This window comes from Abramis brama (genome assembly GCF_963993115.1).
Source record: "Abramis brama genome assembly, chromosome: 9".
NCBI classification, from domain to species: Eukaryota; Metazoa; Chordata; class Actinopteri; order Cypriniformes; family Leuciscidae; genus Abramis; species Abramis brama.
In genome coordinates, this window is record NC_139971.1 from 31,627,018 (window position 1) to 31,642,786 (window position 15,769).

The following is a 15,769-nucleotide window of genomic DNA, read 5'->3' on the forward strand; positions in this document are numbered from 1 at the left end:
TAACTGTAAAACTAACTGTTAAATAAGGATGGATGAGTTTATATATTTATATATATATATATATATATATATATATATATATATATATATATATATATATATATATATATATATATATATATATAAACTCATCCATATTATACTCATCCATATTATATATATATATATATATATATATATATATATATATATATATATTAAATATATATATATATATATATATATATATATATATATATATATATATATATTAAATATATATATATATTAAATATATATATATATATATATATATATATATATATATATATATATATATATATATATATAGTGTATGTATGTGTGTATGTATATTTTATATTTTATATATATATATATATATATATATATATATATATATATATATATATATATATATATATATATATATATATATATATATATATATATATATATAAAACAATAAGTGACAATATATACAACTGTAAAAAACGTATTACTTTATATTACTGTTTTTTTTACTATATTGTATGGCAAAATGACCTGTTTCTCTTTGTTTGCCATAGTCATAAATAGTTAGAACAAAGACTGTTTATTAACATGGAAGTGATCGCTGGATGACGGACATGTTCTAGTCTGTTGTGCCGCTAGCTGTGTAAATAGGATTCTCATCATTAATTACCGAGTTGTGTTTTTGCGCTAATGAGACCGTTATGTTTGTTCGTGGGTAGTGTAACTATCCGAGTATCTCTAGAGCGAGTGCTGCAGTCTGTGCATGTGATGTGTGTGTAATGCTGGGGTTGGTGTGATGTGTGTGTATTGCTGAGGTGTCTGAGCGCCGCTGAGAGGGAATCTGTTTTCTGCATCCACTACAAGCTCTAATTAAATCAGCTCAGTGTGTGGCAGGGTCTCGCCCATCAGGTGCCATGTGCTGTGCGTGCAAGTGGTCCACATGTTGGCTTGTAATTTACACATTTATACAGAGAAGCTTGTTTAAAGTCCTAGAATTATCCATTTGAAACATTTTGAGCTCTGTATTTCTTTCACGTTAGATATACAATACTTATAATAATATTCTATTAGAATGAAAATGTTAATTATAATGAACCTCAAAGAATGCTTTTTGATGTGTAGGTGATTATTTCAACCCAAAAATATTTGTATTGAAGCGAATGATGCCTTGTTTTATAGCTATTAAGAATTAATTTATAATTATAATTATTTATTATTTTTATTACAATTATTTATTACTGTAATGTGAATATCTGTAAAAATAAATGTAGGCTATTCTATTTAAATTAATACTTTATCTATGTACTGCCTTATGTTAAATAATTTTAAAATCATTGTATTCAAATCAGGGTTATTATTATCATTAACTAAAACTATTTAAATATTTCTGTTTATTGAAATAAATGTAAAATAAAATATAAATATTAGTTGAAAACTAATAATAAAAATAAATGAAAATTAGAAATGTTGCCTTGCCAGTAAACTGAAATGTAAAAGTTGAAGCACTAACATTAAATGAAAATTAATAAAACTATAACTAAAACTGAAATAGAAATAAAATAATTATACCTTTAAAAAAATCAACTGACAAAAGCAAATGACAAAATTACTAAAAGTTAATAACTATTATAAGAATATTATAATAAAACTAAAATAGCACTGATTTGAATAGGATGATTACAGTATTACAGTAGTAAAAATAACCATTTTATTTATACAGAATAATTCTTTTTGGGAGGGGTGATATATAATATCTTCTTTTTTTTTTCTTTTTTGTATAATTTTGGGTTACACTTTATTTTAAGGTGACGTAGTTACATTGTACTTAGTACTAGTAATGTTAATAAGTAATTGTTTTAAATAGTTATTTTGTTCAAATGGATGAATCTAAGATTCAAATGCATCTGTAACTCAACATATATTCTCTCTCTCTCTCTCTCTCTCTCTCTCTCTCTCTCTCTCTCTCTGTATGTGTGTGTTAATGTGTCATTCTTATTACAGTGAAGGATAATGCAGCGGAGAAGTTGCTCTCTTACAACAGGGCAAACCGTGCGGTTGCAATTCTATGTAACCATCAGCGGGCGCCGCCAAAGACCTTCGATCAATCTATGGCTAACCTGCAGGCAAAGGTACTGGAGATAAGAGACTGAATAGTAAAAGAAGAAACGTTTAAAAAAAAAAAACATGAAAGAAATGTTTAAATATGATGCTGTTTTATTAGGTTTGTTTTTCCTCTCTTCTCTTGCTCCTTTTAGATTGACAGCAGGAAAGAGCAGCTGGACTTGGCTAAGAAAGAGCTAAAGCAGGCTAAGAAAGAAGCCAAGGGGAGCTCAGACAACAAGCTGCTCATGTCAGTATCTCATTCCAGAAAAGCGGCGTTTATTTGCTCTTCCAGCCTTTGGAATGGTTTATATACATGAGTATGGTATACTGTGTTTGTGTTCAGTGTGGTGGAGAAGAAGAAGAAAGCTGTGCAGAGGTGTGAGGAACAGCTGCTGAAGATGGAGGTTCAGGCTACAGACCGAGAGGAGAACAAACAGATCGCCCTGGGCACCTCCAAACTCAACTACCTGGATCCACGCATCACCGTGGCCTGGTGATGATGTCACACTCAAACACACAAACATGCTATACTGATAGTTTTGTTATATATTATATCAAAATTATTATTTCAGTGTTTTGCTCTATTTTCTGCTTCTAGGTGTAAGAACATGGAGGTGACACTGGATAAAATTTACAACAAAACCCTAAGGGATAAGTTTGCCTGGGCTGTCGACATGACTGAACATGACTTTGTGTTCTGAGTGGGATTTGTTCATTTTTCAATTCAACACAATGTTTTATGCAAACATATATTGTAATCGAAACTGTTAACTGAATTGTGCAGCCATGTTCTTTGGTGATATTGTTGGCAATTTTTTATATTGTTTTTTTTTTTTAATATATATATATACATACATATACATCTATATATTGTTTAATCAAATTCAGCTGTTCTAAATTATTTTAAGAGTTCAATAAATGTTCATTCCTTGTAGGGAAAGTCCTTTTTTTGTGTGTAAATGACCACAAAAGTTTTTTGGGAGACAAATGTTTTACATTTCACCTCAAAATCAGAAAGAAATTAAAAAACAAGGGTTTTTTTTGTTTTTGTTTTTTACCATAAGGATTTTTTGTTGTTGTTGCAGTGTGACCATTATCACAATTATTCTAATTATAATGATGTGAAAAATAATACAGTAATGAAAGCCTTCTGGTCCAGAATTAATTTTAATAGATTTTCTTTTTATTATTATTAAAAACACCATTCATTAAATTCTATGTGACGTATACTGGCATGATGTATGAATACTTTTCAATTTAATGTAAACTTATTGAATTCATGTTTTTATATATATATATATATATATATATATATAAATATTAATTTGTATTTATCTTGGGGCAAAATACAGACAGATTTTTGAGACTGATCAATTTAGATCCAGTGTAATTCACCAATATACATCACTACAACTCTCTTTTTTCTGATTTAAAATGAGACATTTCATGAAAAAAAAAAAAAAAAAAACTTAAGTCTTTATGGTGTGACTTGACTTTATAATTTCTAAGGTGTTGAGGCATTAATCATCAACTTACCCAGCTTACATATTGACCAATTATAACACAGTCATATATTCATTTTACATTTCCAAGAATTCACCCTGTTAGTGTATTTGAGGCATACACTTTCATTTTGTCATTTGCATGTCAAGATATGTTTCTTTGACATGTTTAACTTGCCCCTGCCAGCAAATAAATGGAGGTGAAATAGTGAATGGTTTAATAAATGTACACATATAGAGAGATGAGGGCACAGGTTTTAAGAAACAACTTTAATTCAACAACAAATTTATTTGAACAGGAATGGTGTTAGGTTGGCACTTGGGCTAGTGCTGTTATTACAGTAATGCAGGGTTCGTTTCTACAGTTGGATGTCATGTTTAAAAAGTTATTTGCAGTCCATAAAGGAAAAAGGGTAGCATATAGTCACAGCATTAAGACTGACTTGAATTCCTGCAAATTTTTAAAAAAGCATCACATCAAACCAAAATATGTTAGTCACCATAGAGAAAATCTTGCTGCTCCTGAATAGTGTGTCTAGTGTCTTCTCAGCATCCTGTGAAAGATAAGTGCATTTTACTACAGTATGCCAGAATTAAATGCCATTTAGAATCAAACCTAAAGTACTTTTAAACAATAGAAATCAAATTAAACTACCTCTACTAGGAGGCCTCTCCTTCCTCTTTGACCTTGTTCTCTCCTTCATTCTCTTCCACTCCTGCCTGAGTCATCAGGTCTGCTATGTTCTTCTCTAGATCATCGATGCGGGTGCTCATTTCATCAAGTGAATCTTGTTAAGGAAGATGGGAACTAGTACAGGTGATAACCCACATATTAAGTGAGAGGCTAAAGGAATATTTGCTTATGATTTTGATTTGTAAACAAGTGTGTATTCTAAACTTCCAATCTAATAGTACTGAATTAAAACATTCATGCATTTGTAGGATAGGATTTTGATGATGTGGTTGTCGTAAATGCGGTAAATTCTGGTTCTGTGAAAATGTGGAGCTTTCAGCAGCGATTAGCATAAGACGCCCGACCGTCCTGTTCAATAATGGTGGTTGTGGCATTTTAATGGTTAAAGACCTGGATTAATCTCTCCAATATTGACCGTTTGACCTGCCTCGCATTTATACACCTGGGGCCGTATTCACGAAACATTGCAAGGCTAAAAGTAGCTCCTTAATTGCAGATTTAGGAGAAACTCTTAAAAATAATGGGCGTGTCAGTATTTCACAAAGCGTTAAAAGTAGCCTCTAAATCTATGACACTTTAGTAGTCAAGAGGACTCTTAAGTCACTAAGACAAAATCACAAACAATCCTAATGGCTGTTACTGGCAATCCGCCCAAAGACACTGTACACCACTGAGGGAATAGCGATAGAGCCTTGGGTGCTGAACCTTTTTTTCATAAATGCAATTTAAAAAAATGACTTATAGATTTTAATCTATGATTAAACACCAAAAAAAAATAAATAATAATAAATAAATAAATAATGTCTGACTACCAGTGGCAGTTTTCACGAGTTCACACTTACAAAGTGATTGAATAAAGTAAAAAAATATAATAAGTGTATTTGGCGTGCTGTCTAAGTAGATCGAGGGCTCCGAGCTTGGAATTTAGCCCAAACTCGGAATTTAGCCCAAACTCAGGTCTCCCCTGTATATCCCCAGCCGAGCGGGTAGCGGAGGGATGCAGAAAACTGTCAATGAATATAGGTGAGCTTTTTTTATAAAACATATTCTCATTTGTCGCTTGAATTCTGCAATCTCTTTGAGATGCAGACATGTAAGAGGCTGACAAATAGCTGAACATACACTAGTTTAATTAGTGACACATTATTTGAATATGGCAACATTTTTATTTAAAAAACTTTATTTGAATTCTACAATATATCTATGATTAATGACAGAGACCCAATTCAATTCATGCTTTCGTAAATCTTCATTATGACATTAAAAGTCATAAGACGTAGTAAGTGTTATTTATAAGATGAAAAAAATTACGCAAGTCATTAAGAGAGTAAAATTAGAGGCAACACTTTAGGGTCCAATTCTTACTATCAACTAGTTAGTTATTAGCATGCATATTACTAGGATATTGTCTGTTTACTAGTACTTATAAATCACATATTAATGCATTATTCTGCATGACTATATTCTACATCCCTTTACCCTACCCAATACCTAAAATTAGCAACTACCTTACTAACTATCAATAAGCTGTAATTAGGAGTTTAGGAGTTAGGCAAACGTCGTAGTTAATAGTCAGTAAATAATGAGAATTGGACCCTAATCTCAAGTGTGCCCAAATTCAAAATATGACATTCAAAGTCAATTTTAATCATAACTTTGTAAGTCACCATTTCGATTCATTATGACGTAATGTAAACTGCATCTCAATTATGACTTAGCATGGTAAAATTTCGACTTATGTCATTATGATTTACAAAAGCTTGCTTTTTCTTTTCTTATGTGGCGGAAATGGAATTCCAATACTATTTAAATAATAAAGCATAGCTAAATATGAAGTAACCTTACTTAAACACCTCTAAATAGCTTGCTGTGATCTTAAAATTTGAGGTACAGCATATCGGAGACTACTGGTGCCTAACTTACTTGGAAAAACTCTATAGCTCTATAAAAAAACAAAAAACAAGAAAGGATATTTCTCCCGATGATCTGGTCTGACATAGTCTGGAACTTGTCCTGCATCTGCTGCAGCAATGTCTGCACCTGTTAGGGAAAACATGCATTTAATCTAGCGTTTATAAATGCACAAACATGTAAATATGTTAAAATAAAACATTATAACAAATAAATCTGCTTCTTTAAAACACAACAATAATATTATCCGAAAAATATCTAATTCGAAACGTTAAACGGAGTTTATATCGCATCAAAATAATCTTAAGTAGAACAGATAAACATGGCCTAGCATTAGCCTAGCTTCGCAAACCACAACAATTTCGTTCATTTTCAAACCTACCACTGCTGTGAGATCCTGAACCGATTTCGGGTCTGTTTCGGCCATTTTTGATTTTAATAAATAGATTTGTACAACTGCAAAATATGTTTATTCTTCTTAAAATTGTGTATCCTCCCAGCTTTTTGCTTTCTAAAAATCAGCTGTTGGCCAAATCACGGAGTCGTGACAAATATCGCGAGATTTTAGAGACCTCTCGGTGAGAGATTACCTCAGCTGCAGGCACGCAAATCTGCTTCTGGCGTGATCAGACATACAGTCGCGCAGCAGCAGGGCAGTGCTGCTCATCCAAAAGATGCTTGCTCATCCATTTCATCTATTAAAACCAGCGACAAATTACAGCAGGATGTGCCAGAATATAGTTAAATGATTCAGCTGATTTTGTTGCTTAATGACAACAATGGTTGTTTTGTTCATTTATTTATTTTTACATTATTGTAGGTGTAGGAGAGGCAGAGATTACCAAAGTCTTTGTTAGTTGATAGAGATATTTTGGCCATTAAGTAGTTTTAAAGTCACACTTAAGAAGACTATAGGTTCAAATGGGCAAAACAAAATATAGGCTAGATTGGACGATAATTTATTTTTAAAAAGATGTTGTGGGCAAGTTGTTTATTTGTCATATTGGTTCAGTTTATAAAGGATATAGCATAAGGGTCGTTGTTTTGTTGTTGTTGTGACGTTAAACTTTACTGTCAAAATGAGTACAATTGTAGCGCTATATTTGGTTTGATAAGATCTAGTGGTGTTCTCTCTGTTTATTTACTTTTCCCTCTTCCTCTGTAACATTAAACCGATGAAAGCTGCGCGCGGCCAAGCCCACATCTCCAAACTGCATCAGCCTGATTTAGACTAGATGATGGCTAGATGAGACAGCATATGCTCATGAGTGTGCTGCTGCTATTATAAGGCTAAGTTGTCAAACAAGTCTTCGCCCGAAATAAGGTATGCTTAAACCTACTAGTTTTTTTTTCTTTGCAACTTCTTTCTGTTAATCAAGCTGTTACAGTAAAGCGAAACCTGCTGAATATACAGAGAGTTTTGAGTAGTGCTTAAAGCTTCTTTCGGTACGGTGCATGCCTGAAATTGCTGATCTGAGAGTTTTTAAAACGCGATACTGCATTAATGTTCACTGTGATTCATCAGGTTCACTTTATTGAACAAGACAAAACATGCATATAAGTTGTACACGCAGAATATCCCTGAGTGGTTTGTCCATATCCTCCTTCGTGATTAACGAATCGTTTTTTTTTTTTTTGAGTCGGATCTTTTTCGATGAATCGTTTAAACGGATTTTGTTCACGATTCGAACTAATTCGGTAAATGCGGTTCTCGATTTGAAATTCTTTCGTAATCCGGATATCCCTATTCATAATGGCTCGAGAACCCATGAGTGAGATTATAGAACGTACTGGTAAGGCGAAAAGTTACTTTAATTGGCAGATAAAATAGCTTAAATAAAAGTGACTGTTTGTTTACAACTCGATTGTTCGCTTTTTATCAGCATGCATGTGGATCATATTGTTTTAAATAACTTTTACATAACTTTACACCTGATGATTAATTAATTTTAAAAAGCCTATTGTAAATTCAAATCAGCCTATTTGGGTTCTTCTAATTTAGGCTAACGTTACATTTTATGTGACGAACTTGACTGGGACACGTAGCTACAATTAAACTCTTACAAGTTGTAAATTACAACTAAAACTTAATTTAAAATGTAATAAACAGCAACGATGACGTAAAAGATCCACTAATTTTTTTTATTTTTTTTTGGAACCGATCGATTGACAAATTGATCAAAAGAATCGACTCGCGGAAATGATTCAGACTACCCATCACTACGGTTGATGCTGCAATTTAAACAGCTATAGCGCGTGACGGAATTGAATTGAGGTCTCGACTCTCGAGACGTTTATGGTTGAACTACTTGCAACGTGCAGTTTGGAGCTACTGTCAAAAAACTGTGTTAAAAAATAAAGGTTACTACTGTGTGAACTGACTCTTCAGGTTGGAACCCCGTGAGGAATTTCTCTGCTGTCCCAATGTGCTATCCGGTTTCTAAATACCATAACACAGACGTGCACATTGCATGAAGTGCCTCAAGCATACCAAACGTGTTTTATGGCCATGTTTGCCATTCCAGAAAATGATTGTCTCTTCTTCTTCTTTTTTTTTTTAATCAGGAATCTAAATCTATTTACTGTACAGTGTAAGTGTGCAAGTAAACATCTGTTCATGCAGGAGACACAAAAGAGAGAGGTGGAGACATGTCAGAAAAGCCCAACCCCCCCCCACGGAATGCAGAAGTTATGCAATACATAAACACAGTAGCACTTCTCAGAAAATATACTTTACTGATAGACCTCCACTATAGGACACAAGCAATTCGAAAGTTCTTGGTTCCAGTTGAATTTATATGGATTATACATTCCTTACTAATCTGACTACTTAAACTCATAAAATCCACTTTAAAATGTTGCAGGGCCCTTCAGCTTGATTTTGATCTTGGTTTTTGTTTGTTTGATAATTGCTTTAAAATATGCTGGAAAATGTAGTTGCTAATGCTGCTTTTCAACCATCAACACTTGTCAGCAAGGTAATAGATTTTCTAACTGGCTAACAAATATAAAGTTATGATGAAACTGACCGTCTAACATTAGTAAAATCAGTAATGTTTTGCCATGTATGCCATATTTTTCCAGCAATGTTTATGGATTTATTTATTCCTGTTTTGGAGTTTCATATTTAAAATGTTGGCAGGTCAAGTAGAAATCTGAATTACAGTTGAAAAAACAAATATAATCCAATGCAATATAAACTGGGGGAAATGTATGGGTCAATAACAAAGTGTTGGTTTAAAAATGAGCTTCTTCCAGGCTTTGTGTTGGCATAGATTACACATCCTTCCTTTTTCTACATCCTTTAAAGAATGTTCACCCCCTCAGAAACCAAATCTGTCCAAGACTTGTGCTGAATAGAGGAAATGATGCTGCAACATAAGCTCAGTCATAACTATTTTGAAACTTCTCAGCAGTGTATTCTAGATCTTGTGACTCAGCCTATATCATTTTGAGGAGATGTTTGTCAGGTCAGAGACAAAGAGAAGCCTTATCTTTTGGTGCACAAACATCCTGTTTAGCTGAGATACGGTCAGATTGGGTGGCAGCGTGTATAGACAACCGTAACTGTTTCACTACTATGAAAATGGCCTCTCATAGGATTTAATTTCTAGAAAGGCACACATTAATCCTTTACAATGTGTTTATTGTAAGTCTATTGTTGATCCTGTGAGAGCTTTAAGGATACTGAAGGTGGCACTGTTGCTTTTATTGGTGCTGTAAGGGCATGTTGCTGCAATATATGCCTCTTTTTGCATTGTATTGTACTTTACTATATATGTGATCAAATGTTAAAGTGTCCTAACCTTTTCTTTCAGGGGATATGAGTGTAAAGAGAGTGTTTTGTTAAGGACTAAGTGATGGAGCAGGGGTCAGAAGAGAACATGGAGAGCTCGTGGACTCTGCTGTCCTGGCTGGCTTCTGGTGTGTTGGTGTTTGGGGGTGCGGTGCCCTACGTCCCCCAGTACCAGGAGATCCAGAGGACCAATAATGCAGAGGGATTCTCCACAAGAGTCTGTCTGGTGCTGCTCGTTGCGAATATACTTCGCATTTTCTTCTGGTGAGTGGAGGAGAGTTAATGTTACAGCAGCATCAGATAGAGTTCATTGATGGCGAAATGTGGAATGTGGAAATCGATGCGAAATGAACAGGAACAAAGCTTAACTAATAAAGGTTGATTTTTTTTTGTAATTTTGTAGGCCTGTTCTTTTATTTATTTATTTGCTCCCCCTTTTGTTTGGAGAATAGACTTTCTTCTCAATATAAGTTTTATTGTGCCGTTTTATGTATGTTTCAAGCTCCTTTTGTATTTCTTTTTTTAAATTAAAAATTATGAAAATTATTTTAAAGTCAACACTCAGTATGAAATGGAACTTCACCCTATCTACCCTGTTAAAAACAAAGGTTCCAAAAGAAACCTTCATCAAAAAACATTTTAATAACCTAAATAAAATTGTTCCACTATAAAGAACCTTTTGTGCAATGGAAAGGTTCCATGGATGGTAAAGCTTCATGGATTCACAGATGTCGATAAAGAACCCTTCGTTTTTAAGAGTGCATGTTCCAAATGCATCTTGCTGATCTTATTGCAAACAATTCTTATTGCAAAAAAATTCATTATTGATCTTTCGGCGAAAAGGCATATGTGACCCTGGACCACAAAACCAGTCTTATGGGTAATTTTTTTTTAAATTGAGATGTATACATCATCTGAAAGCTGAATACATAATCTTTCCATTGATGTATGGTTTGTTAGGATAGGACGATATTTGGCCGAGATACAACTATTTGAAAATCTGGAATCTGAGGGTACAGAAAAATCGAAATATTGAGAAAATCGCCTTTAAAGTTGTCCATTTATATTGGCGATAGTGCTGCATCCATTCACAAAAATAAATGGTTTAAATATTTAAGGTGGGAAATTTACAAAATATCTTCATGGAACATGATCTTTACTTAATATCCTAATGATTTTTGGCATAAAAGAAAAATCTATAATTTTGACCCATACAATGTTTTGTTGGCTATTGCCACAAATATACCCGTGCGACTTAAGACTGGTTTTGTGATCCAGGGTCACATATGATGTTGGCCAGACATCTCCAGTCATTTAGTCTACTTATATCTGCATTTTTACAATCGACTACAAGCTCATTTTTATTTTTGATAAACCATTTCACTCGAATGTATGTCAAAATGTGGGAGAAAAGTCTCTGCTTTCATTACATTGCGACTTTAATATACAAAGAGAGCCATAAGTTAGCCATTCATATGTTGTATTCTCTGAAAAGCATAAACATTTCCAGCTCTGTGGCTTCAAAAATGGCTTTGTTTGTGTATCCGAACCAGCCCAACATAACAGCGTAGCCATTAACAACATAATGGCTCAACCGATGGTGTGATTTTGGGGCAGGGTTTTCAGTTTGTTTGACAAATGGAAAATGGCAGCACAGTCTGGGAAACCTGTTTGAAAACAGTCGTTATTTAGTTTGGTTTATCTAGAGGCACAGCTTTTACAAGCTTAACCTTTAAATTAAGTATTTATTGCTTTGTTTTGCAGGATAGGCAAACAGTTTGAGCTGCCGTTGCTCCTGCAGAGTGTGGTGATGATTCTCACCATGTTGGCTATGCTTCATTTGTGCTGTTCCATCCAGAGCAGCAACCGTGTCAGTACCAAACAGCACCACATCACAGGTAATCACATTAAACAACACCCCGTACCCAGCAGTAGTGTGAAACAGTTGTCTTGAAAGCTGTGCTCATCTCAATGCAATACCATTCATACATTTTTAAGTGTGGTTAAAGTGTCCAATATTTTTGGGGATGATATTAAGACATAACTCATTGAAAAGTATAGTGATAATCTCTTGGATGAAAGTAGAAATTTGTTAAGTGCCAGTTATATTGATTGCTACAAGGCCTTGCCGTATTGAAGTGTTGTATTTACGCCTGAGGTGATGTGAATGGTATATATGAAATATATATGCAACATTGCTGTCATGTAGATGGGATTAAAAGAGCATAAATGTTACTCATTGCCTGGGGCGCCAGTCTAGTCACACTTTAATTTATAATGAACATGTTAAGTGTCTGAGAATATTGGCATCACGTGGACCAGGGTGCAAACTGTGTGTAATTTCCTTTTTGCTCTTCCGCAGAATTGATTTATGATAAAGTTAGGCTTCAGTTGATTGGCTTTCTCTGGTTTTAAAACTCAATCTCAAGTGAGTTTATGAGATCACTGTCTTGGAGGGAGATTATATGATAACATTTTGCTATGTTGTAATATTCAGAAAATTGAATGTGAAATCAGACAGAGCCCTAAATCACCTGCCATGTTGATTGATTAAGCTGGAGGCGATAGCTCTTTCTTTGTTATAAAGTGTGCGAAGCCTGTGTGAATGCTGACCAGCACACATTGTTGGACTTTTGTAAAAAAAAAAAAAAAACATTTTAATGTGGTTAACCAGCAAACTGTTTTTTGAATGAGTCAGTGATTAACTTGTGAAATAAAACCATTAATGCTGAAGCTGTAAAAAGCTTCTTCTCTCTTCTCTATTTAATGAGACACCTGAGCTTTGACTGAGAGTTTTGACAGTTGTGGAAGAAACCATGGTGAAACTATCTTGAAAGTTTTGGTGAAATTCAGAGAGAGACTTTAATGGTGAATTTATTTAGAAATGAAAATCAGATGGGATAGGCTATCAAAAAGTAATGTTATTAGTGTCATTGTCATTGACACTAGAATGATTTTAATGTTTTGACAGCCCTAATATCACCCCAGTATAACAATGCATTTGTGATTTTATTTAATTAACTTTACTTTTATAATGTGTGGAAAAGGACAATTGGCAATTGAAAAATAACATTTGGAAATTTTCACATTATAATTTTCTTTGTTTTTGTTTAATAAAGCAGACTGTTCAGTGCTGAACATCCAGTTTCACAGAGAACTGTGTGTGTCAGCAGGTTTGCCTTAATGGCAGTTAAGGTGTCCGGTTACAGCAGGAACAGAAGGGAAGGGTGTGTGCTGGACCCAGAATAGTACGGACATCGGGTCCTCCCTCTGAACGTTAGACGTCAAATGAGACCCTCTTTAATCACTGGCTGTCCCGCTGGCTATGTGTGACCTACAGCCCACCTGTCCCTGCATAACTTCACACCTATACACGCGCACACACACACACACACACAAGCTGTGAGTATGAGGCTACAAAAACAGATCTAACACACACACACACACACACACACACACACACACGTGTACACTTGTATGCTCAAAGTGACCAATTAACCTAGCCGCTTTTGTAAACATACTGCATGACGTTCCCTCACACGTTTCATTTGTCAGTTATGAGTAACGTAAGGTTATGTTAGTGTAAAGCTCAGGTCTGTTTAACACTGCAGGAAATGAATTATTTTGCATTGACTCACAATGATTGCCCTCAGGCTGTTCATAAGATTCCCACTGTTGTTGTTTTGACATGAATTCATAGATGTTGAGAGAAGGGTTATGGTATGACCTTTAGGAGACTGAATTAAGAAAGCCAATGTCCCATATTTGTTTCATCTGTTGTTTTAGAGTATGCTTTAAATGCCAGTGAGCTTTGCCCTGGAGTTTGTGTCAGTTCTATTTCACACTGTCTACTTTTCTGTCTAGTGGCCTTTTCAGAGTATATCTGCATATTTGAGCACACTGTGTCACGGCTTCACAATAATTAGCAGTTTTATTACCGTCATAATGACAAAAGGAAATTTACCCTGCAGCTAACGATTACACACAATTTGGGATTGTAATATATATATATATATATATATATATATATATATATATATATATATATATATATATAAAATTTTAAATAGTTTTTCTGTTCATCAAAGGTGCATTTATTTGATAAAAATAGACCTAGTTAAAACAGTAATATTGTAGAATATTTTAATTTTACATTTTACAATTTTAATATATTTTCTATTGTGGTATATTTTAAAATGTAATTTATTCCTGTGATGATAAACGCTGAGTTTTCAGTAGCATTTAATTTCTATTTTAATGAAGATTAGGTATTTGAGTGAATGGTAACACTTTTAAGCATTTTTTTTTTAATCCGTAAGACATTAAAAACCAGAACAGCAGAGCCCTCTTGTGGAGACACGTGGTACATGACTTGAGTTTTATTGTTTTTATTGTTTTATTGTTTTATTTGGATCCCCATTAGCTCCCACTATGGTGGTCGCTAGTCTTCCTGGGGTCCACTGAAATCACAATACAAAAATACAAAATTCAATTAATCAATACATCAGTAAGATCTATGAAAACTATACGATATATTAGCTGCCATGACACACATTTAAAAGGACAGTACAAATTATGCAGTTATGCAAAAAGCAACATCTGCAGTTTGATGGACAGTGCCCCCAAATGTATTCAGTAATGTTATGTATTTATTTTAATGGGAAATATATGAAGATAAAATGAAGAAACACACTTGTGTAATTTGTTTGCAGATGTCACTTGGTTTGATATTTTTCAGTGAAACTCAATGTTTTAAGTGTGACTCAGGTGTCTAAATACTTTTTTGGGTCACTTGAATTAAACCAGAAGTGGTTGTTTGAGCATGCTCACTGAGTTTCTTGGATTATTTGGGCAGAGGAGTGGCAGGTGCCGTTATCTGTGCCTCACAGAGCTGAATTGTGACCAATCAAGTGTGGCCACTTACTGGGGTGTCAGCTCTGATACTCATTTCATTACGCCCTGGTGTGTGTCCAATTGAAATTTAAAAAGTACATGTATCCAAGTGACACCATTTGGCCAATTATGCAATTGAAAAAGGTTTAAATTTTCATTGTTTATTCATTGTGTGCACATTTTCAGTTTTACAGCAGTGAGAACTGACTCATGTTTATGTGAAAAGCATAGCTGGAGCTCCCACTGTGTTGTAAATATGGTATACCTGACATAACTTTAAGGTGAAAGCTTAACACTTCTGCTGTAAAGTCGCTTATGAATAATTAAGACTACATTGAATATATCATGGATCCTTGGAAGAACCTCTGCCTCTTCTTTTCCCTCCCACTGAACGTGTTTTGATGTTTTTATATTGGTTCCTGTGTAAATATCAGATTATGTGATATACCTATGTATGATATCAGATGGCAGGAATTAATCTGCTCACATTTTCATCCTCTTGCTAAGTCAGGCAAATTGTAATGCAGTTGTGCTATTACTCATGCTATTATCCAGGCCAATAATATATATATATATATATATATACAGTGGGGAGAACAAGTATTTGATACACTGCCGATTTTGCAGGTTTTCCTACTTACAAAGCATGTAGAGGTCCAGAAAATCACATTGTATGATTTTTAAATAATTAATTTGCATTTTATTGCATGACATAAGTATTTGATCACCTACCAACCAGTAAGAATTCCGGCTCTCACAGACCTGTACAGGACAATAGGCAAGCAGCTTGGTGAGAAGGCAACAGCTGTTGGCCCAATTATTAGAAAATGGAAGAAGTTCAAGATGACGGTCAATCTC

At 34.1% G+C, this 15,769-nt stretch overlaps 3 protein-coding genes across 6 annotated transcripts in view; 2 read left to right on the plus strand and 1 right to left on the minus strand.

Moving 5' to 3' along the window:
- Positions 1-2,963, plus strand: part of LOC311089975 (DNA topoisomerase I, mitochondrial) — a 30,506-nt gene extending 27,543 nt beyond the window's left edge. Inside the window, exons 17-20 of the mRNA XM_084125036.1 lie at positions 2,014-2,141; positions 2,268-2,362; positions 2,459-2,608; positions 2,714-2,963. Of these exons, the coding sequence (XP_083981162.1) occupies positions 2,014-2,141; positions 2,268-2,362; positions 2,459-2,608; positions 2,714-2,816 (476 nt within the window). The 3' untranslated portion in view covers positions 2,817-2,963. The remainder of the gene's footprint in view (positions 1-2,013; positions 2,142-2,267; positions 2,363-2,458; positions 2,609-2,713) is intronic.
- A 905-nt stretch (positions 2,964-3,868) lies between these two features.
- Positions 3,869-6,845, minus strand: hsbp1b (heat shock factor binding protein 1b). The gene is made up of 4 exons (XM_084125072.1): positions 6,605-6,845; positions 6,285-6,351; positions 4,273-4,399; positions 3,869-4,171 (listed from the first exon to the last, which is right to left on the minus strand). The coding sequence occupies exons 1-3, from the start codon at positions 6,647-6,649 to the stop codon at positions 4,278-4,280; spliced, it is 234 nt and encodes a 77-aa protein (XP_083981198.1). The 5' UTR covers positions 6,650-6,845; the 3' UTR covers positions 3,869-4,171; positions 4,273-4,277.
- Positions 6,846-7,390: 545 nt separating this feature from the next.
- The window catches only part of LOC311089990 (solute carrier family 66 member 2), a 54,638-nt gene continuing 46,259 nt past the window's right edge, over positions 7,391-15,769 (plus strand). The window contains exons 1-3 of one of the 4 annotated variants that reach the window (XM_084125066.1): positions 7,391-7,546; positions 10,041-10,282; positions 11,783-11,916. In XM_084125066.1, coding sequence (XP_083981192.1) covers positions 10,083-10,282; positions 11,783-11,916 — 334 coding nt within the window. In that variant the 5' untranslated portion in view covers positions 7,391-7,546; positions 10,041-10,082. Of the gene's footprint in view, positions 7,547-7,967; positions 8,016-8,905; positions 9,201-9,351; positions 9,872-10,040; positions 10,283-11,782; positions 11,917-15,769 lie in introns of those variants that run through there. The other 3 variants (XM_084125067.1, XM_084125065.1, XM_084125068.1) reach the window with 3 other exon arrangements.

Coding starts and splice junctions, on each gene's coding strand:
- hsbp1b (XM_084125072.1), bottom strand. CDS start 6,649: ATGGCCGAAACAGACCCGAAATCGGTTCAGGATCTCACAGCAGTG. Junction 6,352..6,604: donor TTCAGGATCTCACAGCAGTG/GTAGGTTTGAAA, acceptor TTTCCCTAACAG/GTGCAGACATTGCTGCAGCA. Junction 4,400..6,284: donor AGACCAGATCATCGGGAGAA/ATATCCTTTCTT, acceptor AACAAGATTCAC/TTGATGAAATGAGCACCCGC.